General features: G+C 37.2%; 2 protein-coding genes across 2 annotated transcripts in view; one reads left to right on the forward strand and one right to left on the reverse strand.

Annotated features, from left to right (window-relative positions):
- The window catches only part of VPS13B (vacuolar protein sorting 13 homolog B), a 610,900-nt gene that overhangs the window by 39,445 nt on the left and 543,801 nt on the right, over nt 1-27,654 (forward strand). Inside the window, exons 12-16 of the mRNA XM_081111114.1 lie at nt 527-614; nt 4,501-4,692; nt 8,063-8,232; nt 11,355-11,549; nt 20,270-20,394. Of these exons, the coding sequence (XP_080967240.1) occupies nt 527-614; nt 4,501-4,692; nt 8,063-8,232; nt 11,355-11,549; nt 20,270-20,394 (770 nt within the window). The remainder of the gene's footprint in view (nt 1-526; nt 615-4,500; nt 4,693-8,062; nt 8,233-11,354; nt 11,550-20,269; nt 20,395-27,654) is intronic.
- Nucleotides 13,460-13,813, reverse strand: LOC308533424 (T-cell leukemia/lymphoma protein 1A-like; the record flags this gene model as incomplete). Its single annotated transcript, XM_081111435.1, has 1 exon — nt 13,460-13,813. The coding sequence occupies one exon, from the start codon at nt 13,811-13,813 to the stop codon at nt 13,460-13,462; it is 354 nt and encodes a 117-aa protein (XP_080967561.1).

Raw genomic sequence — 27,654 nt, forward strand, 5'->3', positions numbered from 1 at the left:
ATTTAAAAATCCAAAAAGTCTGAAGATTAGTGTAATAGAATAGGTAATTTACATTTAACCCTTTTCAATACAGATTTACTTTTATTGTTGAAAATAAAGAGTTTAATTTAGATCTGCATAATTAACATGCTTTTAAATATCTTAGAATAGCTTTAGTGTTTAAACTGTTTCAAATAAGTGTACTGAAATATTTAAGGATGGAACTATTTGAGAGTGTACATTATTAAATAGTTTTTGATAGTATTACAGGTCAAGAGTGTACTATCCTCCATTATAGGTATTCATTAACCAGACATAATTGATAGAGTGTTCAAAATGTCTAGTAGAACTATAGTGTGGTTTGTAATGGAGGTAGCATTACCTTACTTAGAAGTGAATTCTTCAGATAACCTCTGCTTTTTGTTGTTTTGGTACTCCTTTCAGTTGATACACTTTCTTTGTAGGGATATGTGTCTGATTCTTGACTTACCAGATTTTAAACTCAGAAGTCTCTTCTATACATGTTTTCTGTTTGCTTGGTTGTCAGGAGACATATACTGAAGTAGCTGGAATGCAAAGGTTTGGGGCTTTCTACATGGATTACCTGTATACAATGGAGAACAGCATTGGCAAAGGTACTGTTTTCTTTCTTTTATGTTTGCTTTTCCCCTAGCTTCATCAGAATCAATTGGTCCTCTGTTACATTAGATTTACTTTCTGTTACTTTGGGGAACGGTTGAATTTTTTTTTAAATTTAATTTTATTGTTTAAAGTATTATAAATAGTACATATGTCTCCTTTTTTCCCCCATTGACCTTCCCCTAGCTGGGGAATGGTTGAATTTTAATGCCATGTTAATTTGCCATGTTAATTTTCTTAGGTTCTTGACATTTTTAATCTCTTTTTTGTGAAGCTGATTGAAATTCATGGACATGGACAACAGTGTAGTGATTGTGGGGTGTTGCGGGGAGCGGGGTGGGTGGAGGTGGAAGAGGAGATAGTGATGGCAAAAATAAAATGAAATAAAAAGAAAGGAAAAGACAATTTGTATAATCAGCTAGAATTAGTTATGTATCAAATATTAAACTTTTAATGCGTTAAATTTTATATTACATTAAGTTGTCAAAAGTAGTAAATATTTCCTTTTCTGTATTAATTACACTTTGAAGGTTATATAGATCTTTTTTAAAAAGTTTGTTATTTGAAGCAGAAACATCAGAATAAAATCTTTTAGAAACTGTGGACATGTAGTGTTTTATTATGTATTTTATCCTTTTTTGGCTGTTTTTATAAAGCTATTTTTATTATTTTACTAGAGGCCCGGTGCACGAAATTCGTGCACTCGGGGGTTGGGAGTTCCCCTGAGCCTGGCCTGCGCCCTCTCGCAGTCTGGGAGCCCTCAGGGGATGTCTGACTAATGGCTTAGGCCCACTCTCTGCTTAACCCCTAGAGTGTCGGGGAGCACTATAGCGCTCCTCCTGTCTTTGGCCAAAAGTGCTGAGAGTGCTATCAAAGCATCGTATATGGCGTCCAGTTCTAAGTCTGCTTTTATTAGTGATAATATTGCTAAATATGTCAATGTAGTAAAGGTTTCCTTAAGTTTTTGAATATGTAACTTCATTTACTTGGGATTTATAATGTTTTTCCTAAACTGCTGTAAAATCAGCAAAAATGCCTTGGCTATTTTAGCATAGTTCCTAGGATATTGGTTGGCACTCAGAGGGTTAAACAACACTGGGACATCCTTAGTGCTGCTGCAAGGCGGGAGAGGCTCCTGCCACTGCCTCTGCACTCGCCAGCTGTGAGCCCAGCTTGTGGCTGAGCAGTGTGGGTTGGCAGCTCCTGCATTGAGCGTCTGCCCCCTGGTGGTCAGTGCACATCATAGTGACCAGTTGTTCCATTGTTTGGTTGATTTGCACATTAGCCTTTTATTATATAGGAGGATATTTATTTTTAAAATATGTTTTTATTTTTTCTTGAGAGAGGAAGGGAGAAGGGGAGAGAGAAACATTGATGAGAGAGAAGCATTCATTAACTACCTCCTGCAGACCCCTCCAGTGGGTATTGAGCCTGGAATCCAGGCATGTCCTCTGACCAGGAATTGAACCAGCAACCTCCTGGTGCATGGGGCAGTTCTCAATTCACTGAGCCACACTGGCTGGGCTTTGTTTTTTTATTCTTATTCTAATTTGATAATGCTAGCAATAAGACGTTTTTGAAAATTTAACCATTTTATGTTTGTGTGTACATCAGTAATATGAGTGGTGTGCTTATTATTCCAATCTTTTTTCATGTTGAAAACTTAGTGAAAATAGGGTCACCATGTTTTTGGTTAACTTTTCATATTTAAGAAAATGATTTCTATTTATTTGGTGCTCAGTTAGATATGGTGAATGAGAAGAATACCAAAACATTTCTCAAGAAGCCAGTAGGTAGTATTTAACTATGCACTTAAATAAGTGATTATTTATATATATAAAAGGCTAAGCGACTGTCTGATCATCTGCCCGGTAGCTATGATGCGCACTGACTGCCAGGGGGCAGATGCTCAGCGCAGGAGCTGTCAAGTTGCGGTGAGTTGGATGCGGCAGTTCTTGGTGATGCATCCCGGAACCAGAGAGGAGGGAGCCCGATTCCGGGGTGCATCACCCAAGAACCACCCTCTCGCAATCCGGGACCCTTTGGGGGATGTCGGAGAGCCAGTTTCGGCCCGATCCCCACAGGCCAGGCCGAGGGACCCTTCCTGCGGGAGGGACCCTGCTCACTCCTCAGACACTCTTTGAGCTGCGGCACCGCCCCAGGGAATGGCTGGCCAGGGAGGGACTGCAGGAGGTTGACTCCTGGGTGTGTCCAGCCTGTCTTGCCCAGTCCTGCCCCACCAGCCACCTTCTAATTAATTTTCTTTCAATGTGCACAAATCCGTGCACTGGGGCACTAGTAATCTATATATGTAAAAGCCTATGTGACCATTCAACCATTTGACCAGTAGCTATGATGTGCTCTGACCACCAGGGGGCAGGCGCTCAATGCACAGGCATGGAAACATGGAACAAACTGATGAATTTCAGAGGGGAGGGGGTGGAGGGAGGGTGGGAAGAGATTAACCAAACATCTTATATGCATACTAGAGGCCTGGTGCATGGATTTGTGCACCGGTGGGGTCCCTTGGCCTGGCCTGTGGGGATTGGGCCGAATTCGTGCACCGAGCCTCTGACATCCCCTGAGGGGTCTTGCATTGCGAGAGGGTGCAGGCCAGGCCGAGGGATCCCACCGGTGCACCGAGGGATCCCACAAATCCGTGCACCATGCCTCTAGTAAATAATATTAGAATAACAATATTAGAATAATATTAGAATAATATTAGAATAACAATATTAGAATAATATTAGAATAACAATGTATACAGCGAACTAAGAGAGATCCATGTAAGTGACTACTTTTGTCTGTGGGTTGAAGATTTCACAGAGGATTTGATCTTGAAGGATCATCATAGGGAGGGAGTTTTACCAATACTCAAAGGAGAACTAACAACTATCCTCTCAAACTATTTCAAAAATTCCAAGAGGAAGAAACGCTTCCAAGCTCTTTCCACAAGGCAGCATACCACTTCTTTTCCTAAACTCTCTCTGAAGTAATCTCATCTCATTCTTTCCCATGGGTTTAAGTATATTTTGATGCCCATATTGTATTTTTAATCCAAACTTCTTTTTCCCCCCCCTCTCAATTTTATTTTGTATTGGTTTCTGGTATACAGCTGAGTGGTTAGACAATCATATACTTTACATATATTTCCTTCTTTAAGGTTTACAATTAAATATCCAATGCATACTTGACATTTTCACTTCTGTCTCAAAAATATCTCAAAACTGAATATGTCCAAAGTTGAATTATCATTATCCTTATAACCACCTTATTGCCTATTGCTTCTCCCCATTTTCTATCTTCTCTTCAGTATATAGGTAGATAAGGGACTGAGGAACTTGGATTCTGCATCATGGAGCATCACCATGATAATTTTATTCTGGAAAGATTTCAAAGCAATTTCTACCTATTGTTCACTTTTATGGTCATTATAGAACTGTCAAGGTATCCTGTGATCATGTAGTTTTAAACAGTCTAATTTTCAGTGAAATTCTTAGATTAAAATAGTGGTAAAATGCAACTTCTTCCAGTCCCCCTTCCCACTCAACATAATGGCATTGTGTATAGAATTATTGGGTATAAGCAATTAGATTTGAAAGAATAAATTTCTAAGAATGACTTTAAATTTTATAGCACTTCTTATAACAGAAATAGATAACAGGAATAATTTATTTTGAATTGGTTGTTTTTTGGTGATAGTATCTTCTCATCTGCATAGAGAAAATTATAGATCAGCAAAGTTCTGTGTATGCAACTGATGGAGAATTGGTTTTAAGGCATTAAGCTGTAAGCTAAAAAGATGAGAGAAGAGTAATATTAAAATGTATACTTGGTATGTTCGATGCCAAAAATATTAATATAAAATTTGGCTTCTTTTAGGTTCTGCAAATCAACAAGACTTTTCTTTAGGAAAAAACGAAGATTTGGGAATAGTTCAGGAGAAGTCTACCAAAAGCCTTGTTATAGGTCCTCTTGATTTTCGCTTGGATAGCAGTGCAGTACATAGAATTTTGAAAATGATTGTTTGTGCCTTGGAACACGAATATGAACCATATAGTGGGCTAAAACCAGGTTTGTTTTTATCTTAATTTTGAATCTCTTGCCAATTGATTTGAATGATTATATAATCTATTTTTTAATATTTTGCTAACCTACCCTTTTTAGTAAATTTTGCCTATCTGACTTTCATGTATTTTGTTGTTAATTTAAAAAATAAACTTGTGTATAGAAGTTATGGGAGAGGTCAAGATTAGGGAGTTATTTGAATAAGTACTTATTTGCCAGTATTTGTTGATATTTTAATGTCACACCTTTTTGGTGTACTCTTTCCAGTGAATACTCTTGAAATGTGACCATTTTTCTACGCTGGTGGATTCTAAAGAGCAGACATGAAGATGTGCTTTAAACATACATATTTAGTATTCAGGAAAACTTAGATCTTACTGGTAAAAAGGAATTTGCTGTACAATGAAGTTTTGCTACATGGCATGAAGATGTGGTTATCAGTTTCATAAAATATAAATTTCTTTTTTATATAATAAAGTACTATAAAGTAGGATGTAATAGCACAATGAGAGTGTAAGGGACAGTAAAGAACTCAGCATATGGAGTCAGACTGTGGTTTGAATTCTGACTCCCACTTATTATTGACCAAAGGAAATTTAATTAACACCACTGATTTTTCATTTCTCTTTGTCTATAATTAAATTAATTATTGTGATAGATGGTTAAATTGTCTTCTCAATATCCATTCTCCTGTTATTTTATAGTAAAATAAATTTCTCTGATAGAAATTTTATTGATAGAAATAAAGATTACATACCCCAAGTGTAGTCATATGGCTAGATTCTGGCTGCTGAGGTTGGTGCAGAACTTCATATGAATTCTTAGGCCAGGATTTTAAAGGTAAAGAGCATGCTTTCCTTTCCCACTGGCCCCGCCTGGCAGGAAAGCAATTACAATGAAAGGCGCTGTAGCTGTCATCTTAGACCCTGAGTGAAAGCTGCATGCTGCATGTGGCAGAGCAGTAAGATAGGGCCTGAGTCTTCGTAGTGTGGAAGCACCATGTTTGCTCTGACCCTTGATACGCAGATTGTTCTGTGAAAGAGAAATAAGCTCCTGTTTTTGTTGACACTTTTTAAATTTTATTTTTATCACAGCATATTTGCTGTTATCCTAAATTATACTAACCTCCCTTAGCTGAATATCTAGTCTCTCTAAGCATGCAGTATCGATATTTCCATGGTCAGCTATTCTGTAACACCAGTTATGTTCAATTAAAATTTCAATTTCCAATATTATCGGTTTTTGGTTGCTGCACTTTCATCTTTGACTGCCAGTTCCCTGTTTCAGTTATTAATTTTTGTAAAATGTCATGCAGATTTATCACTAGTAATCAAAGAAGCAATACAACCACATGCTTCGCTATCTATGCATGAGCTAAATATAACAGATACCAGTAACTAGTAACCAAACCTGACAAACTTGGAAAGAAGTGACATGATTGGTCACTGATCATGATGCTCATCTCTTATTTATGGAAGTGATATGTGGGCTTAACAACTAGCAGTGAAGTTTATACTTTATGCAGTTATAGTTTATATACTGTGGTAACTGATATTTTTACTGCTTTTGGGAACTGGCATTTTTAAACAAATTCGTGCATATCAGAATTGTATAAAGCGAGAGCTGCCTGTATATGCATACAGCAGTGAGCAAAAGTAGGTTTCCAGTTGTGAGTATATGAAAATTTTACTGTGATAATAACCTGCATGTCTTTTTCCATGTGAACAATTGTAAACCTACTTTTGCCAAACCCTGAATATTTACTACATTTGTACTAGTACACAGGCATTAAATCTCAAGTAGTTAGCAGTTCTCCACTTTTTTGGTAGCTATTTGTTGAAGTGTAATACACATATTGGAAAGCACATAAAACCCAGGGGTATAGTTCTGTGAATTTCGCAAACTTAACCACATTTGTGTAAATGTTCAAGATATGGATGCTTACCAGCACTCCAGAAGTCTCTTTGTGCCCTCTTCTGGTTACTACTCTTACCCCCAGGGTAACCACTCTCCTTACTTCTAACATCATAGGTTTTGCTTTGTTTATTTTAGAATTCATGTAAATGGAATCACACAGTATGTACTCTTTTGTTTCTGGCTTTAGTTGACATTATGTACATGAGATTTATTCTAATTACAGGATAGTATCCCATTGTGTGATTATATTATAACTTATTTATCCATTTTACTATTAGTATTTGTTTAGTTTTCAGTTATTATGATACTGATGCCAAAAACATTCTAGTACATGCCTTTTGTTAAACATAGGTACTAATTTCTTTAAAAAAAAACACTTATTGATTTCAGAGAGGAAGGGAGAGGAAGAGAGAGAGAGAAACATCCATAATAAGAGAGAATCATGGATCGGCTGTGTGCTTGATTTTTTCTTTAATTCTTTATTGTTTAGCAGTGGGTGCCAAACTTTCGGACCTCATGGACCACTGGTTGGCAACCGCTGGTTTAAAGTATTCCATATGTCTCCTTTTTCCCCCATTGACCTCTCCCCGGCACTTCCACTCACCAGCACATGCTCTCAACCCACCTAGTGTGTGTGTCCATTGGTTATGCTTATATGCATCCATGTATGTCCTTTGGTTGATCCCTCCCCCGCCTTCCTTCTGAGGTGGTTTGACAGTCTGTGTGGTAACTTCTTTTTCATTTCTGATTTTATTTATGTGGATCTTTTCTCTTTTTTCCTTAGTCAGGCCAGCCAGGTATTTGTCAATTTTATTAATTATTTAAAAGAACCAGCTCTCTATTGTATTAATTTTTTGTAATGGGTCTGTAGTTCTATCACATTGTGACTTTATTTGCAGTTATCTGATGCCTAATGATAGTAACTAACTTTTGATAGGATTTTTGGCCATTTGGATATATTGTCTTTTGCTTATTCAAGGATTTTTTGGGCCATATTTCTACTGAATTGTTTATTTATTATTATTGATTTTTAGGGGGTTTAAATTTTTTTTATTTTGAATATGCTGTAGGTACAAGTCCTTTATGTAGATATTTATGTCTGTCTATGTATCTGTCTATCTATGGGATATATTTTCTCCCTGTCTGGCTGGCTTTTACATTATCTTAATGGTGTTTTCATGAATAGAAGCTGTTATTCCTTTGACAAAAGAGATTGGGAATTTCTTTAAAATATTAAAAACATTTAAAAATAAAAATATAGAATTTTACATAGCAAATACATTTATATTCTAGAGTAATTTAATTCATATTGATTTAAAGAAACATTATTTAACAACTGCTTTATTGTTGAAAAATAGAATTTGACCTTAAAGTTTGGGAAGCCAATGAATTTTTCAGTAATTTAAGAAAATCAATTATTTAAAAATTAATTTTTAATTGAAATTTTATTTCATTTTAGATATTAAAGATGAAAATGAAACAATACTGAGTTTGGAAGAAGTGGCATCTTTGGAGGAGTATATTCCTACTCGACATACAAGTATTACTCTCCTCAAATGTACCTGCACAATTTTTATGGCTGAATTCAATTTGCTGGATCATTTGCTACCTGTCATTATGGGAGAAAAGGTATATTTTGTGGTTTACTACTCGTTTTTCCATATCTCCATATTTGTTGGCTCTGAGATGTTGTAAGAGGAAGGCGATTAAGTAAAAGAATATTTGCTTATGTAATTATCCATTATAAAGTTGAATCAATGTAACTATGATTGCTTTTTCTTAGAGAGTAACTTTTATATATTTAAATACAATAACCTTAAGCTAAGGCTATATAAGGAAATCTTGGAGGGCATGAGTCTAGAAGTCAGACCATATCGTAGCTGTATTTTTCAAGTGGGCTGACAGATTCAGCCAGTAAAAAAGCAACAAGTACAGATATTAAATGGTTTATTACTTACAGAGACAGCAAAAGCAACTCATAATGGTGTCAGCTTGCATTCCCTTTTGAGGATAAGCCTGAAACCAGAGGGCCAACTGACATCTAACATACTGGTAGGGTACCCTGTTCATAGGGTTCAATTCTATACTGCAGCTAAGCGGTTATATAGCCTACAGGTATACTCTTACGATGGGTAGGTGGAAAGTCCCTTATCTCACCTGAATGAGGCTGATGAGAAAATGTTTCATAGTAGCCTCTCTCAAGATGAGGTGAGTGAGAAATGGTCTTTTAGCAGCTCCTTACAAAACCACTAACTTCTTGTTCTGAGAGCTGTCACAGGATGTTCTACCAAGGCTTAGCTCTGCTAAAGTTGAGCCTCGACTGTGTGGTCTACATGGATTTGTGAAAAACTGTCAGGGTGCTGGCACAGAGCAGTTCCTCTCTAGTACCTAACTTCTAGAATGATTTTGAATATTCAATGAGATAATACATGTAAACCATTTTGCACATATTAGAAACCCAGTGATTACTACTGTTATTGTTAACTAGAGGCCCAATGCACGAAATTCGTGCAAGGGTAGGCCTTCTCAGTCCCGGCTGCCTCATGACCCCGTGGCCCTGCCCCCCGTCCATTGGTCTTCCAGAAGGTCTTTCTACCGTCCAGTCTAAGTAGCATATTAGCTCTTTATTATATAGGATGAGGACTTATTAAATGTTTAATATTTGTTTAGGTCAGTATACAATGTCTTGCTTTCTGAGTTTGCCACATGCATATAAGGTATCTGATATATTTAAGTTACTATTTTTTGCTTATATTTCTTTTGATGTCTGTATACTGATGATGATTATAGAAATAAAAAATATCCTAACTTTAAATAAGAACTTTTGGAAGTATGGCATGGAATTGACTATGATGCAGTAGTTTCATTTTGCTCTCAGTTGGCTACTCATAATTAGTTATTGTGTTGCTAGGTAAAGAGATAACCTGAGGAAAATTTCAATGGAGAAAATTAAAATATGTCAGTATTAAGCACGAACCTTAAAGTAACTATGATGAATAAGTTCAAAAGAAACTCCAGTTCATAAAAAAAAGAACCAAATGAAGTTCTAGAACTGAAAATTATGACACAAGTTAGAAGTAAAAGGATGGACAAAGATACACTATTTAAATGCTAATCAAAGGAAAGATAGTATGGCTAATTTAATATCAGCAAATTTAGAGCCAAGACAAGAAGAATTATAAATAAAGAGAACCTCTTCATAATGATAAAAGTGTCAACTCAAGGAATGAAAAACAGATAATTCTTACCAGTGTTATGTTGAATGAAAGCAGGCAGACATGAGTATATATTCTATGATTCTATTTATATGAAGGTCAAAAACAGGCAAAACTAATCTATGATGATTGAAGTGAGAATATTAGTTACCTCTGGATGGGGTTCAATATTGCCTGAGAAGGAACAAAAGAGAGCTTTCTAAGGTACTTGAAATGTCAGTTGTAAAAAATTGTTGAGCGCTACACTTAAGATTTGTGTGCTCTACTGTATGTTATATCTTGGTAATTCAAAATAAACTCACTTAAAAATAAAGTAATTGCTTGATAGATGGTGGTTTAAAAATTATGATTAATAGTCAAAATTTCAGGATTGTAAACTCAATTTAGTCAATTTTAGTTACAGTGGTTCTCAATAATTGCACTATTGATTTTTTGAACTAGAGGAGTATTAAGTAGCATTTACCATCGTTAGGGGCTTCTAAATGCTAGTACTGCTTCCCAGTCAAAGACAGACAAAACAAAACAGTGAAACTGCTCTTCCCACATTTTTTCACATTTCTCTGGGTATAAGGTCAGAGTGTTCCTTTTTGAGAACAGCAGGGATGGCATTATAAGAGCATAAGTTCTAAGATAAGAAGGGATTGTTTGTCAATCAGAGTTGATATTCTGAACACCTGGAAACTTACATGCATTTATTTTTAAGCTTAGAAAAGTTCTGTACTTTGAAACACTGAAAATACTAAGCCTATCTTGAGATTCTTAGGACTTTATGAGCCTTTAGTATGTGTATTATTAATAGATGTGATACAGATCAGACATTTTTCTGTTCTTCAAACTTGCTTATTAAAAGTATTTTTGAAACTGTCTGAAGTAGTCCACTTAGTCCCTTAGTTATCTAAATATGAATAGAAGGAAAGAAGATGAAAGATGCCTGGCTCTGGGATATCTAGTAAAATTTTTTGGAATGATTATGCTTTGGAAATGTACTGAGGCACATAGTGGCACTGTTACAGTTGATTGAAAAAATAAAAAGCTTTAGTTAAGAGGTGCATTGATAATTTTGCAATAGATAAATATTTTTTGAAATCTGGGACATACTTAAAATATGTACAAGGTTTTGTATTTTTTTAAATTTGTCTTTATTGTTGCAATTATTACAGATGCCCCATTCCCCCCTCCCCCCCACCACCCCTCTATTTTAACCTCCCCCTGTGTGTCCCCTTCGCGGCCTTCCCCAGCCCAGGCCTTAACCACACTATTGTCTGTGTCCATATGTTGTGCATATATGCATACGAGTTCTTTGGTTAATTTCTTCTCACCCATCCCTGCCTTAATGAACAAAATAGATTCAGAGACATAGAAGCATGGAACAGACTATTGAATATCGTTTTTAGTTTTGATAAGAGTCCCATAGAAAGGCATCATTTCTAGATTGATTTGATATCACTGCAAAATGTGCTAGTCTGAAGCTTATATAGAGGACATTGCACATCAGTCACTGTTCTGAAATACGAAGTGAACACTCTTATTTTCCAGAACTCAAGTAACTTCATGAATACGACAAACTTCCAACCTCTTCGGCCTTTACCATCTATTCAGATATTGGTGGATAAAATTAATCTGGAACATTCTGTGCCAATGTATGCTGAAAGTTTGGTGCAAGTGGTCAGCAGCCTTACTCAACCTTCTGATAATCTGCTTCATTATTGCTATGCACACTGCTACCTTAAGGTATGAAAAGTGAATTTTTTATTTTTATTATATTAAGTTATTACATATGTGTCCTTATCCCCACATTACCCCCTATCTCCCCCACTCATGGCCTCACCCCCCTGTTGTTTGTGTCCATTGGTTAGGCTTATATGCTTGGTTGATCTCTCCCTCTTACCCCTCCCCTCCCCTACCTTCCCTCTGAGGTTTGACAGTCTGATCGATGCTTCTCTGTCTCTGGATCTGTTTTTGTTCATCAGTTTATGTTGTTCATTATATTCCACAAATGAGTGAGATTATGTGGTATTTATTTTTCTCTGACTGGCTTATTTCACTTAGCATAATGCTCTCCAGTTCCATCCATGGTGTTGCAAATGGTAAGAACTCCTTTTTTACTGCAGCATAGTATTCTATCGTGTAGATGTACCACAGTTTTTTAATCCACTCATCTACTGAAAGGCACTTAGACTGTTTCAAAATCTTAGCTATGGTGACTTGTGCTGCTATGAACATAGGGGTGCATATGTCCTTTCTGATTGGTGTTTCTAGTTTCTTGGGATATATTCCTAGAAGTGGGATCACTGGGTCAAATGGGAGTTCCATTTTTAGTTTATTGAGGAAACTCCATACTGTTCTCCATAGTGGCTGCACCAGTCTGCATTCCCACCAGCAGTGCGTGGGGGTCCCTTTTTCTCCACATCCTCGCCAGCACTTGTCGTTTGTTGATTTGTTGATGATAGCCAGTCTGACAGGTGTGAGATGGTACCTCATTGTCGTTTTGATTTGCATCTTTTGGATGGTTATTAACTTTGAACATGTTTTCATATGTCTTTTGGCCTTCTGTCTTCTTTCGAAAAGTATCTATTTAGGTCTGTTGCCCATTTTTTGATTGGGTTGTTTATCTTCCTTTTGTTAAGTTGTATGAGTTCCCTATAAATGTTGGAGATTAAACCCTTATCAGTGATAACATTTGCAAATATGTTCTCCTATGCAGTGAGCTTTCTTGTTTTGTTGATGGTTTCCTTTGCTATGCAAAAGCTTTTTATTTTGATATAGTCCCATTTGTTTATTTTCTCTTTAGTTTCCATTGCCCTAGGAGCAGTATCAGTGAAGAAATTGCTTCAGCATATGTCTGAGATTTTGCTGCCTGTGGATTCCTTTAGTATTTTTATGGTTTCCTGTCTTATGTTTAAGTCCTTTATCCATTTTGAGTTTTTTTTATTTTTATTTATTTATTTATTTTTAGATGAGTTGTCTTACATTTAATCGATCAGTATTACAAAGTGTTCATGCTACATACAACCTCATTAACATCCAGGGGTGTGGGTGCCTATAAAAGGGGGGACTCCTGACCTCCGTCCTACAGGGGGGCTCGCTGGCCTGGCCTCCTGAGAGGTCAGGGGCTGTGGACGCTTGACCCGCAAGCTTCTGAGTGCTGGGCACGGAACCCGGCTCCTCCAGGCCTTCCCATGAGCTGCGTGTGAGCCTGCGTGGCAGGTGGGACTTTGCAGGCATGGCCGCGAGCAGGCACACGCCACGGGAGAGCTGACTCAGCGCTCGGGGCCTGGCCTGGGCTCAGGGTGTAGGCCCCGCTGCCTGGTCCCCCCGTGGGTAGCACAGAACATGAGTGACTGGGGAGGGAGGGACACAGAGAGAGCGCGCGGCCACAAACCAGCAGGCAGCTCAGAGACCAGGGCCAGGTAGGGCCTGGGCACTTGGAGCCGTGCTCTCTGGGGCCAATCTGCCCGGGAGGCCGAGGGAGGGGCTGCAGGCAGGTTCCCGTGGGCCCTGGGCGGGCTCATCCCCTGAGTGGCAGACAGAACAACAGGGCTGGTAAAAAGGAACACAGAAGCATGGACATCCCCCTGCAGGCCAGCGGGACTGCGGCTCAGGGCACAGGAACAGGAACCGCAGGACCACCGTGGCTTGCGCTACGGGTCTGGCAGCTGCTCAAGGACCATGTCCTCGATGGCACTGATCTCGATGTGGTACACGATGCGCCAGAAGCTGGAGTCAGAGGTGCGGTACCGCCTGCCAGGGTAGAGCTGCCACATGAGGGGCAGCATGCTGGGGGGCAGCTGGCTGGGCTGCATGGCCTCCCCGCGGGAGACCTCGATCTGGCGCATGAGGACTTGGAGGCTGCTTTCTGTCTCCATGATGATGGGCAGCCAGGTGCGATCATTCTCGTCCACATACACGTTGGGCCGCCAGATCCACAGGTGGTCGGGGTGCAGGCTCCTGCACGCGGTGAACGGGCACTCGCTCAAGGCAGTTCTGCCGCTCATGGCACCTCCGCGGTGTGGGAGCGGGAGCGGGAGCGGGAGCAGGAGCAGAGCCTCGCAAAGCCTCTTGCTTGTTTGAGTTTATTTTTGTGTATGGTGTAAGTTGGTAGTCTAGTTTCATTTTTTTGCATGTATCTGTCCAGTTTCCCGAATTTTTTTCTTTATTAGTATCTGGTAGCATGGGGAGAATTAAATAAATATCTGTTTTTCTTAAGTTGTAATTTCACAGAATTAGTATCTCATAAAATTAAATTTAAATAAGATATGACAAATATATTCATTATTCAATATAATTAAAATGCATAAGAAATAAAGTGTACCTGATTCAAAGATATCTCTTCAATTATTTGAAAAAATTAATGTTTGTAAGAATAATAATTATAATTTTTGAAGATTGTATGTATCGTTGATGATATTTATAAGCAGTGTGAAAGAGCATTTAGTTTATAATATTGTTCCAAAAGACTCATGATTTCTTTGAGGGGAACATTTATGTGAGACAGTGTTTTATAAGGAGCATTTTAACGCATTTTTTAGTCACTTTCCTCTTACGGAATTCATGTTAATTTCTTGACACAGAAGGAACACTTTTGATTACTTTAAATCAAGTTATGTAAAGTTAATTATTGGAGGCTTTGCTCAACTCCTACATTTTTTTTTTTTATTTGTAAATAAGTAATACCAGTATAAGTAATACAAAAAGGTAAACTCAATTATTGATCAACTAGAGGCCCGGGGCACGAAATTCGTGCATGGGTAGGGTCCCTATGCCTTGTCTGTGATCAGGGCCAATTGGGGCCTTCTGGCTGCTGGCTGGGGCCTTCCTTCCCTGGTGGTCATCACACATTATAGTGAACGATTGAACTCCCGGTCTCCTGGTCGAACTCCCGGACTGTGAGAGGGCGCAGGCAGGACTGAAGGACCCCCCCGCCCCCCCCACCACTGAGTTCATGAATTTCGTGTACCAGGCCTCTGATATCCTATATAATAAAGAGGCAATATGGAAAATTGACCATCACTCAGACACACAAGATGGCCACCACAAGATGGCCTGCAGGAGAGGGTAGTTGGGGGCGACCAGGCCTGCAGGGGAGGACAGTTAGGGGCAACCAGGCTGGCAGGGGAGCAGTTGGGTGTCGATGAGCCTGGCAGGGGAGTGGTTAGGGGCAATCAGGCAGGCAAGCAGGTAGGCGAGCAGTTGGGAGCCAGCAATCCTGGATTGTGAGAGGGATGTCCGACTGCCTGTTTAGTGGGATCGGGCGTAAACAGGCAGTTGGACATCTTTCAAGGAGTCCCAGATTGGAGAGGGTGCACGCTGGGCTGAGGGACAACCCACCCCCCTCTGTGCACAAATTTCGTGCACCGGGCCTCTAGTATATATATAATTTTACATTTGTACTTTTAAATTAGTTATCACATTAATATACTGGGATGTATGGTTTTGTAAAATATTGGTGCAACTTGAGTATCAGATTATAATGTTAAGAATATTTGCTTTGTTTTGTTCAAACAGGTCTAATTTAGGTAGTTCACTAATCTTTTCAAGGTATTCTATTTACTCATTAACTTGGTAAATATTAAGTTCTTTCTATATTGCAGACAATAAGCAATAAAAATGGATGAGGCATGCCCTGTCCTCAAAGAAAATGGTTATCAAAGCCATTGGTCACTGATATAGTTATCATCCACACTGACATGAAAGTTATTGGAATAGTTCTTTACTACCACTATTGTTAATATGTTAAAATCTGTAATTTTCAGGGTAATGTAAAAGTTATAATGTAGTTCAGATAAAGTTATGTTTTGGGAAAAGGTCTTTTGCTATACATCAGCGGTTCTCAACCTGTGGGTCGCGACCCCTTTGGGGGTCGAACAACCCTTTCATAGGGGTCGCCTAAGACCATTGGAAAACACATATATAATTACATATTGTTTTCGTGATTAATCACTATGCTTTAATTATGTTCAATTTGTAACAGTGAAATTGGGGGTCATCACAACATGAGGAACTGTATTAAAGGGTCGCGGCATTCGGAAGGTTGAGAACCACTGCTATACATGCTGTCTAGTTGTCTCTTATATTTGGTTAGATTGACTGTTGTTATGATAGATAAGTTAAATGTGCCAGGAAGTTAGGTGTCGGCAGAGTGGGAATAGTACATGTAGAATAACTTTTCATTAGCAGTATGAATATTGAATACTTCAAAGAAGCCTTGAGTCTTGAATATTTCATTGCATTTTTGATGCTTCTTTAGTAGTCTAGTACTTTTTATAAATTTCAGGATTTGGTAGAGTTATTTTATATGAGTAGTGGGAACTGACTCAAAGAAATGATTTATTATACAGTTTATCAGCAATTCATGGTATTTGGGATGATTACTACATATAAACTTTGAGGAAGTTTTCAAAGTTTAATTTTCATTATTATAGTGTTAAAATTTATTATAAAGTTTATTAACAATTCATGCTATTTGGGATGGTTACCATCTATAATGCTGAGGAAGGGGCTATATCCAAAGCTACCTGACACATTTGGTTCATGTGTGATAGCAAAGAGGTCCATCAGGAAAATGGGATCCTTAGGCTCTACATCCCTCATGAAGTGGAACATCCTGATTTTAGCTCTAGGGAGCTCCCCATGGTCCCGATTCTGGCTCTATGGCCCATCTGGGGGGCTCAATTCCCTGTGTGTTGAGGATCTGGGCTTGTGGCCACGGATTCAGGATTGGTCTTTGGCCTTCCATGCCACTCCTCCCACAGCTGCCAGCTCTGTACTGGAACCATGAACACAAATTTTCAATTTTTCTTGGGTGTAAGCCTAGGTATGAAGTTCCCTGGTCATTTTTAACATTTTTAGGGACTGCCAAACTTTTCTTCTAAAGGGATTGTTACATTGTTGTACTATTCCATCAACAGTGAATGAGGGTTCCTATTTTCTTCCACATCTACGCTAACACTTGTTATTGTTTGTCTTTTTAATTTTAGTTACTAGATGCCCGGTGCACAAAATCTGTGCACAGGTAGGGTTCCTAGGCTTGGCTGGCAATCAGGGCCAATCTGTGGGGCGACTGGCAGGGCGATTGGGGGGCCCCTTCTGCCACCCGTCTTGGATGGCCTGGGGCCTGCGGGCTGGGAGCAGCTCCTGCGTTGAGTGCCTTCCCCCTGGTGGTCAGTGCGTGTCATAGTGACCAGTTGTTCTACCTGTCGTTCTGCTGTTCGGTTGATTAGCATATTAGGCTTCTATTGTATAGGATCTTAGTGGTTGTGAAGTAGTATCTTGTGGTTTTGGTTCACTGCTGATTGTATTCATGATTTTCAGTTTTATAGCCCCATCTGATCTTTATTCTTTTTAAGACATCATTTCTCCCCTATGTGAAATGAGGTAATTTAATTAAATAATCTCTAAGCAGTTTTAGCTCTGAAGCTTTAATTTTTAATCAACTAGGTCTGGTTCCATTCTTTTCTCCTTGAAGGCCTTTCCCCTCCCCTCAACTGTTCATTCTTATGCTGTAGATGTCTAGATTTATTTTTTATTCACTTTTTATATATTTCATTATGTTACTGTGTACAGACTAACTTTTGACATGAAGATAATGCTGGATATTTTTGTGTGTCCCTTTAAGAAAAGGGACAAATCTTTAGGATGCTGGTTATACTATTATACCGAGTTTATTATAACAACACATAAAAATAACTAATTTTACTGCATAATTATGCATTTTCATTGTCACAGTTAGTGTGTGCTTTTTATATTTTTTGTCTTTTTACTATTGCAAATCCTGTTAGCAACTAATTTTCATTAAAAACTAATTATTATAAATAAGTTGTTTTGCTTCTAATTCTGTATTTTTTCTATATGAGATGCTAATTCAAGAGTATTTGTTAAGTGTTACAGTACATATTATATTTACTTTGTTTTTCATTGTCAGACTTTTTAAAAAAGAGATGGCACTGTATATCTTTTCATTGAATGTATTGTATAATTCATCTTATTCAAGTTGACATTTCCATCAGCTAAAATTTCTAACAGTGCTTACTGTTTCATACAGTTTTAACTGCTTCAGACTGTTAGTTTGCAGTGTTCAGAACTTTTATTCCATTTCTGAACATTTTAACTATCCTTGCTGAAAGCAGCCTCAATTCATAGTGTGCTAGTTTTCCTTTTTCTAGATGAAGTATATGTAATCTTGGTCAAGGGTTGTTGACAAGGTATTAGGTTATATTGGTATTGTAAATCTATGTATCTTATTGCTGTAATTTAAAGGAAAGAGTTGAAAATCTGTTATATTGAAATAATTATTTTTGATGTGGTAGATAGGCTCTCTTTCATTATAATTTACTAGAGTCCTGATGCACGAAAATTCGTGCAAGAGTAGGCCTTCCTTCCCCCGGCTGCTGGCACCAGCTTCCCTCTGGCACCCGGGACCCAGCTTCCGGCACTGGTTTCCCTCTGGCACCTGGGACCTGGGCTTCCCTCCTCTGGCTGCCTGTAGGCACCCGAGACCCAGGCTGCCCCCGCCCCCGCTCCCCCCCCCCCCCCCCCGGCTTTGTCAGGAAGGACGTCCGGAATGATGTTGAGAAGATGTCTGGTCTTTTTGTGTACATAATGTAAGTTGAAGGCATATTACCCTGTTATTATTATAGATATTTGTTTGAATGTTCTCTTAGAAGCATTTCTGGACAACATGTAAATTTAGTAAAAACTTCAGAAATATTACAGAATATTATGTAGTTTCTCCAAAGTTCTTTGCAGTTCTGCAAGTAACCAGCAGGGGATCTCCTTTACACCTACTTTCCATCTGAGTATAGTTAATGATAGTGTCTGTGATTATACTGTTGGGGCATTTTATAGAATATGAAAAAGTGGCTTGGAGACCTGTTAGCTGGATAATCTGTTAATATAAAACATTATCTGTAGGCACACTCTAGAAATAGTTGGAGGTTAGGCATATTTTAATAATCATGTTTTGTAATTAGTGGTAATAATTACAGATTTCAGAATTTTTAATGGGCCTTTCAGAAGAAATATGAAATGCTGAAATTGCACAGTGCCCAGAAGTTCTTTGTATATTTAATGTTGCTTAGAATAAGTCTTCAAAGGGAATGAAGGTGGAATAACTTAATCTTTAAGGTTGATCATTTAAGTGTTAGAAACATGTTTTCATTTTCTCAATTCTGTTTCTTTTTGTCACTTGTCTTAATAGCAGGACTTAGAGGAATTAATATATTAATATATTAACTAATGTATTACTATCATTTTTCTTGATAGTAAATTAGATAGGACCTATCTTTGAAATGCAGGTTTCTCTGAAGGTAATATAATTCTAATGTCCTATTTCCATAAAATTATTTTGTTCCCTGAAAACTGACTTTATAGGCAAGGATTTGCCATTGTAAGTTTGATGAAGGATTAAGGGCATAATAGCTTTTTGAAACCATTTGGAAGTAGCTTAATACTTTCTAAGAAGTTGATTATTGATTTATGTTTATTACATGAAAGTTATTTTGAAAATTAGAATTTTTAAACATGTTTTACTATGGCATGTAGCATTTATTGTTAATCTTAGAGATAGGAAAGTTCATGCTTTATAAACCCAAGGAATAAAAAATAATAATGAAAGTTAAATGTTGGGGTTTAGCTGCTTTTGCATGTTGTTGGAAAATAGTAATTCTTTGTTTCGTATTCCTGTGTGTCAGTATTTTCTGTTTGAGATGTCTGTCTTTTACCTGATTGGAAATAATTGGAGCAGAAATATCATATTTAATTCTCTGCAATGTTTTATGTATAATATTCTGTTACATTGATTTTTCTCATTAAAGCAAATATAGTGTTGAGACATTTTAGAGAATGATTATAAAATTTTTGAGTGTGATCTGCTCGTTTTAAATATAAACATAAGAGGAGTGATTTCTGTTCCAAATTTTCTGGGTTACAAATCTCAGCTCAACAATTATATTCATACACAAAAGGGAAAAGATAGAACATTTTAGGATATATTTGAATGTTCTTTTTGTGTACATAATGTAAGTTGAAGGCAAACTACATTATTAGGATTCTTCTTGATGTAGTTCATGTTCTTTAAGACACAAAATGATATGAATAGTGATTTATTAAAGTTAATATCTACAATGTGCACAATGTACTCAGTTGTTTATATTAATAGAAAAGATGTGCATTTTAGCAGATAATAAAACACTAAATGAGAATTAAATATAGAAATGGCAGCCTTAAAATTAGTCACAAAAAGAACAGGGCTGTGAAAGAAATACTGTAAATTTCTTAATTCTGACTTAATGTCAAAATGAATAAAAAAATGTTGGTGTTTGGGAAGTGGAAAAAGACATTGGAACGTATTTAGTGTGCAGCTGTTGTAGAGCAAATTGAAACTGACGTATTCCATCCTGTGCTTATTAAAACTTTGTCTCTGTGAACATTTGGATCTTTTCTTTTTGTTTTAGATATTTGGTTTCCAGGCAGGACTGACGTCTTTGGATTGTAGGGGATCTTACTGCTTACCTGTACCAGTTATTCCCTCTTTCAGCACTGCTCTGTATGTTAAACTTCTGAAACTACCCACATGCTGGTAAGTATGTTGAAATGTGGTTTATGGTAATTTTTATTTATTATCTTAGGAGGGAAAAGCTAGTTGAATCTGTTTTATGTCAGTGTGTTGGTTTTATACAAAACCTTGGGAAAATATCTGAATTTATTCTGTCTTTTAAGGAGACACTAAAAATCTCTTTAATATTTATGTATTTGGTTATAATATCTTTTGGGGTAGTCATAACTGTTGTCCGGGTTATAATTGCTAATCCATGTTGGAGCTATAGTAAAATGTTGCTGCTTCATAATGTAATAGGAACTGCAAGGGAAAATACATTTTTTTTTCTCTCTGTGAGAGAATACAGACAAAGAGTAACGAAACGTTGCATGTTAATATTAAGGCCAAAGTATTTATCAACTAAATAACAATTTTATGTGTATTCATAGCCATTACACACATTTAAAATATTTGACATATATATGTGTAAGCATTGCATTTGGAAGAAATCAATTTTAATATTATTTATCATTCAGTATTGGGTTACTTTATTTGGAGGTCATATTTTCCTAAACTCAAAGAGACTTATAGCAAAAAAGCCAATAGTTACTTATCATAACCATTTTTTAGATGAAAGCAATACTTTTAATATATTCAAGAAATAATTGTTTAAATATACGAGATAAGATTTAAATATATGAAATTATAATCTAATATTTCTACATTTTAAAATTGAGATTATTTCAATTATTTGAAATATATCTTTGTTTTCTCATCCTAATTAGTAAGCTTATTTTTATAGGATGCGTTTTAATTAGTTATTTTGAAAAGCAACATAACTTTCAGAAAATTGATATTTTTTATATATCAAGTCATTTGCTGATGATGTTTCTTTAATAATATATAACTTTTAGAATGAAATTTATAAAGTAAATGCTCACATTTTCAAAGACATTTACTACTGATCCAGAAATTTAAAAATACAGAAATTGCAGTTAATTAAGTTTTGGAACCAGTTCTTCTATTAAATGAAAACATTATTAAATGATTATTCTTATTTTTACTTGATAGTTTAAATTTTGTGCTAATCATTCATATCCCTCATATATCATTTATTATGTTGTTTAGAGATTTACGTTTTAAACATTTTATTTGTGTATACATAGCATGTTGTATTTGAGTCAAGTTTTATATTCTAATTTATTAAGAAATACTATATGATATGTCCTGGTTGATATGTTGATATCAACTTTAATAGATATTTGTGAATACTGTTTTCTCAATTGTGTGTTGATTTATTATTCATAACACTGAAATTTTATTAGAAACACAGTGCAGTTTACTATAAAAGTTGCTTAACGACTTTTAAAAATGAAAACCCAAAATTTCCAAAATGAATTATAGCCTTTATATGAAAAATATTGAATATTTAAATAGGTAAGGTTTATTTTAAGGATGTATAGGGCTTACTATAAATATTGTTAGATGTGATTTAAAATATGTCTGTTGACATCTGAAAGAAAATATTCCAATTTAATACTAAAAGCAATCACAGAATGCAAATATTTGTTTGGATATGATTTGCTTTTTTTTTTGTAGTTAAGACCACTTCTCATTATTTCAATGATATTTTGCTACATTTTACAGAAATATATTGTTTTGAAATATTTTCTTCAAATTGTTTCCCTTAATAGAATGTAAACTATAATCTGTTGTTAGCAATTCTAAATTGAAAGTAGTAAATATAAGTCTTAATAAATTGAGATATAGCTTAGTCAAATTAAGCAGATAAAATACATCAAGTAGTGCTGGAATTAAATCAAAATCATATGGGAACTGAGAGTTTTATTTAACTGATGCAGTAAGTGAGGATTTTTTTAGTAAGGCTCCCTGGTTATGTCATTAAATGTCAACCCTGTTCCCATTCATGGTCTCTCCCTTCCTCAGATTATATAAGCTGCTTTCATTTGGATTTTTAAAATTCACGTTTCAGTTTCTTAAAATACATATATGATGCTGTGTATATATTTCATTCAATAAAGAGAAGAGCATATTTAGCACAGGACACAGCTTTTTAAAAAAAATTATTTTATTGATTTTTTACAGAGAGAGAGGGAGAGGGATAGAGAGTTAGAAACATCGATGAGAGAGAAACATCCATCAGCTGCCTCCTGCACACCCCTACTGGGAATATGCCTGCAACCAAGGTACATGCCCTTGACCGGAATTGAACTTGGGACCCTTCAGTCCGCAGGCCGATGCTCTATCCACTAAGCCAAACCGGTTAGGGCCAGGCCACAGCTTTTGAAACAAGGACATTTTATAGCTCATTGAAAAAAAATTTAGTTGCTGTGTTGGAGTTAACATTGTAAATCAGCAAGATACCCTATACTTGTTTAAAAATATTTTTAATTTCAGTGTTTAATTGTGTATAAAGTTTCAGACTACCATTTATTTTAACTAGGCTTGCTAATAAATATATGGTTTAAGTAACATTGAAAATAAATTATCCCTCTCTCATTTAAATGTTTCTATTTTAGTCTCAATGAATAAGCTTTTAGTAAATTCCAGTTTCTTAGCATTTATTTTTTCAAAATATTTTGTCTTTCATTCTATATTACATAATTTCTAAATATATTAAAGTAAACTTTTAACAAATTTTTCATTATTATTTATATCAGGTTAACAGTTCTTTTAGCTCCTAAGAATAGGAGTGAAATATGTAGGATATGGTGGAAATGACACAGTGATCAATATTTGATAAGAGCAGTATTGAGCAATTAATGTAAACTTTAATTTACCTCTTTAAAAAAAGATGTTTAATAAGGACAGTGAAGAGTTAGGCAGAATTATGCATTGGTCTCCTGTAGGTAGTTATATTTAAAATTTCTACAATGGGTAAGTAATACCTTTAGGCTTTTATTTTTACTTTTTTACTTTTTTATTATTTTTAAAAATCCTCACTTAAGGATGTACTTTTTGTTGATTTTTAGAGAGAGAGGCAGGGTGGGGGGAGGGTGAGAGAGAAACACCAATGTGATAGAGAAACATAGATTTGTTGCCTCCCATACACATCCTGACCAGGGATGGAACCTGCAACCTAGGAATGTGCCTTGACCAGGAATTGAACCTATAACCTTTAGGTGCACAGGATGACTCTCCAACCAACTTACCGCATGGCCAGAGCCCTTTAGGCTTTTAGATGCATTCTTAGCCTTACCATTTTTTTCACAACACAGAAAATGATAAGTATTTCAACTTTATTTTAAAAACTTTTTAATTGAGATATTAATATTGTACTGGAAAAATACAAACATTATGGTATTTCATAATTGAACTGATCCTTGGTAGTCAGTTGAAAGACCAAGAAATAGAGTATTATTAGCATTTCCAAAGCCTCTCCTTTACACCCTCTTCCAGGGTTAACCATTATCCTGATTGCTAATAGAATAGATTAGTTTTTTTCTGTTCTTGGATTTGATATTATTGGAATCATTTAACATATTTCTTTTGATTGGCTTCTGTCACTCAAAATAATGTTTGTGAGATTCATCCATTAAATTGTTTGCTTTTGTCAATACACAGTATTCTATTACATGAACATGGGCAATTTATATGTTCTTTATCTACAATTTTAATTAAGAATATGTACCTGGCCAAGCCGGTTTGGCTCAGTGGATAGAGCGTCGCCCTGCGGACTGAAGGGTCCCAGGTTCGATTCCGGTCAAGGGCATGTACCTTGGTTGTGGGCACATCCCCAGTGGGAGGTGTGCAGGAGGCGGCTGGTTGATGTTTCTCTCTTATCGATGTTTCTAGCTCTCTATCCCTCTCCTTTCTTCTCTGTAAAAAATCAATAAAATATATTTAAAAAAAAAAAAAGAATATGTACCTGAAGTTTGTGTCAATTTCTTTTTTATTTCTTTGCCATTTTCTCTTTTCCTTAAGAAGCTTCAATTGTATTAGAGGAGATTAGATGTCATTCATTAAATATGTTTTGATTTTCTTCGTTTTGATAGGCATTGCACTATGTGTTGGGATTGGGGAAAGACTAAGGTAGAATGCAAGGAGGGTAAGAGATTTTCCTTTCCCTGACCATGAAAACTTTCAATCTAGTAAGGGAAAGGACTAGACGCATATGAAATTAGTGGTCTTTAAATTACAAAATTGAGACTTAAGCACAATGTTCTGTTATTTTAAAGAAATTAGAAAATTTCCCTGGGACATCAGAAATGGCTTCAGAGAAGTTGGGCTTTAATGGCTGAATCAGATAGATATTCGTGTATTGAGAGGTTGGTGTGGTGTGGAGGCTTCTGGGGGATAATACTGTCTGAACAAAGGCAGGGTTAGTCCATTGGATCTGTGCATGCATATAGTGGGGGAGGAATTTGGAAAGTTATTTTGGACCTTGACTTAGACATGAATAAAGATTCTAAGCTTTTTAATATGAGCACTTAAAAATAGTTAAACCAGTTTCAAGTATTCCTTAGCCCCATTTCTTCCTGATGAGGGTTGTTAACTGCAACCATAATACAGTCTTAAAATCACTTTCTCTTATAATTGAGGGTTCAGAAATGTGACTTTATTCAGATGGGTAATAATGCAACATACTTTGGAAGTACAGAGAAAAATTACTTTGGCTTAGAACGTTACGGAGAACATAAAGAAGGTAACTTTTAGCAGGTTATTAAAGAGTGGATAAAATATGAAAGATAATTCTGTACTTTCTGTACATTGTTGGATTCTTAGTTTAATGAACTTTTTGTGACAACCTTGTGAGATAAGATGATAGTCCCTCTTATAAAACTAAAACTCAGAGGGGTTATGTAACTTGTCCAAAATCACACAGTGGCTGAACAAGGAATCTTTTAAAATGTATATATATATATTTTTATTGATTTCAGAGAGGAAGGAAGGCAGAAAGAGAGATAGAAACATCAATGATGAGAGAGAATCATTGATCGGCTACCTCCTGCACGCCCCATACTGTGGATCAAGCCCACAACCTGGGCATGTGCCCTGACTGGGAATCAGACTGTGACCTCCTAGTTCAAAGGTCATTGCTCAACCACTGAGCCACGCTGGCCGAGCTGAACAAGGATTCTCAAGAAGGGTTATCTGGTTCCTAAGTCCTTGATCTCTTTCTTACCTGAAGGAGAAAAGACATACATTATGTTGTGTTAATCATCTTTGAAGGCTGTACCATTTTACATTTCCACCAGCAATGCACAAATGTCCAATTTCTCTACATCCTTACCAACACTTTATTTTCAGTATTTTTGGTAATAGCCATCCTAATGAATATGAAATGGTATCACATGGTGGTTTTTGACATGTATTTCTCTAACAATTACTAATCTTGAGTATCTCTTCAAGTGCTTAATGGCCATTTGTAGATCTCTCTTTGAGAAATATACAAGCCCTTTGCTCTTAAAATTTTTGTTGTTGTTGAGTTGTAGGTGTTTCTTATATGGGTCTGTATAGTAACCCTTTATATATATGACTAGAGGCCCAGCGCATGGTTGAAATTGCATGAGGAGGTGCCCCGCTTCCCGCCTCCCGCCATTTGAGGAGGCACCCCGTGGGCCGCTGTGGGAATCAGGCCGGACCAGCGCCGCAGGCGGCTGGGACCTGCGCCTGACTTGTGCAGCGCCGGGCTGCCGCGGGAGTCAGGCTGGACCAGTGCCGCGGGAGTCAGGCCTGACTGGCGCCACGGGCGGCCGGGACCCACGCCTGACTTCCACCCCAGGTCCCTTCTGAGCCCCTGCCTGTGTCTGCTCCGGGCTTGCCCGAGCCAGCGTAGTGGCTCAGCCAGCCCCAGTCCCCCCGCCCCACTGCCTGTGTCTGCTCTGGGCCACCAGAGCTGCTGTGCCGAATCGGGCTGGCCCCCCTGTCTCTATCTCCGTCTCTGCTCTGGGCCTCACCTGCGCGCACAACCTCCTCCTGTCTGGTCATGACCCTTTACGGTGTCTCAGCCTAATTTTGCATATCACCGCTTTATATATATACTAGAGGCCCGTTGCACGAAGATTCGCGCAATAGGCCTTCCTTCCCCTGGTTGCCTGCACCCGGGACCCAGGCCTTTGGTCCGGCCACAGCGAGGCTTGGCTTCTCCGCTGTGGCCGCAGTGAGGCTTGGCTTCTCCGCTGCAGCTGCAGCGGAGAAGCCAAGCCTCTTCAGTCTTCAGTCTTCAGTCTTCAGTCTTTACTCTTCACTCTTCACTCTTCACTCCTTCAATCTTTGCTCCATGCCTGCATATGCAAATTAACCACCATCTTTGTTGGGTTAATTTGCATAGTTGCTCTGATTGGCTAGTGGGTGTAGCAGAGTGACACCAATTTGCATGTTTCTCTTTTATTAGTGTAGAGTACATAGATTTGGAAGTTTTTCCTCCAGTTCTTTGGTAACACGTAGCCTTTTTAGTGTTATGTCTGTCTTAAGCTAACTCCAAAACCAGAAACTGAGTTTACCTCTCTTTAATTTTTTGCTTTTTATTTGAAATAATTATTCTTTAGATTTGGCTCAGTGTTTCGTACAAATTTGTGTAGCTTGAGCATGTGAAAACTTGTCAAGTGCATATTAGGAATAGTTGTACTTATTTTTTGGAGTAGGAGAAAGAGTTGAGCTTCTTAGAATTCTTTGGGTTGTTTACAGTTTTATCTTCATAGCAGTGATACCAAAATGTGGGGTGTTTGAGTCTGATTTCATTGTCTTAAGAAACTGAAGAATGAAGTCATGGACAAAAACGGTTAAAGGGGGTAAAGTTTATTGAGAGAAGCCAGTCCTGGGAAAGGTGTAGCTGGGGTTCCAGGAAAGCTTTTTTTTCCATATTATATGGTTGGGTGTTAAAGTCTGTTATTCTATTAGTAGAGTCCCACGTGGCCATAAACCACACTTTAAATATATATATATATATTTGTTGATTTCAGAGAGGGAAAGGGAGGGAGAACTAGAAACATCAGTAATGAGAGAGAATCATTGATCTGCTGCCTCCTGCATGCTCCCTACTGGGGATTGAGTCCACAACCCGGGCATGTGCCCTTGACTGTAATCAAACCTGGGACCCTTCAGTCTGCAGGCCAATGCTTTATCCACTGAGCCAAACCAGTTAGGGCCATAAGCCACAATTTTTAACCTAGGGGTTGGATATAGCCTTGCCAGCTCCTGATTGGTCTTTTCAAAGAATTCTGCCTTAGCAACTTCCTTGGGATTAGTTTATATGCCTTACTGTCTTATGATTGGTTATCTGCAAGCTGCTGTCTTAGCAATATCCATACATTTTAAAGTTTGTCTCCTGCATGCGCT

This window comes from Myotis nattereri (assembly GCF_964212035.1).
Source record: "Myotis nattereri genome assembly, chromosome: 17".
Lineage (NCBI taxonomy): Eukaryota > Metazoa > Chordata > Mammalia > Chiroptera > Vespertilionidae > Myotis > Myotis nattereri.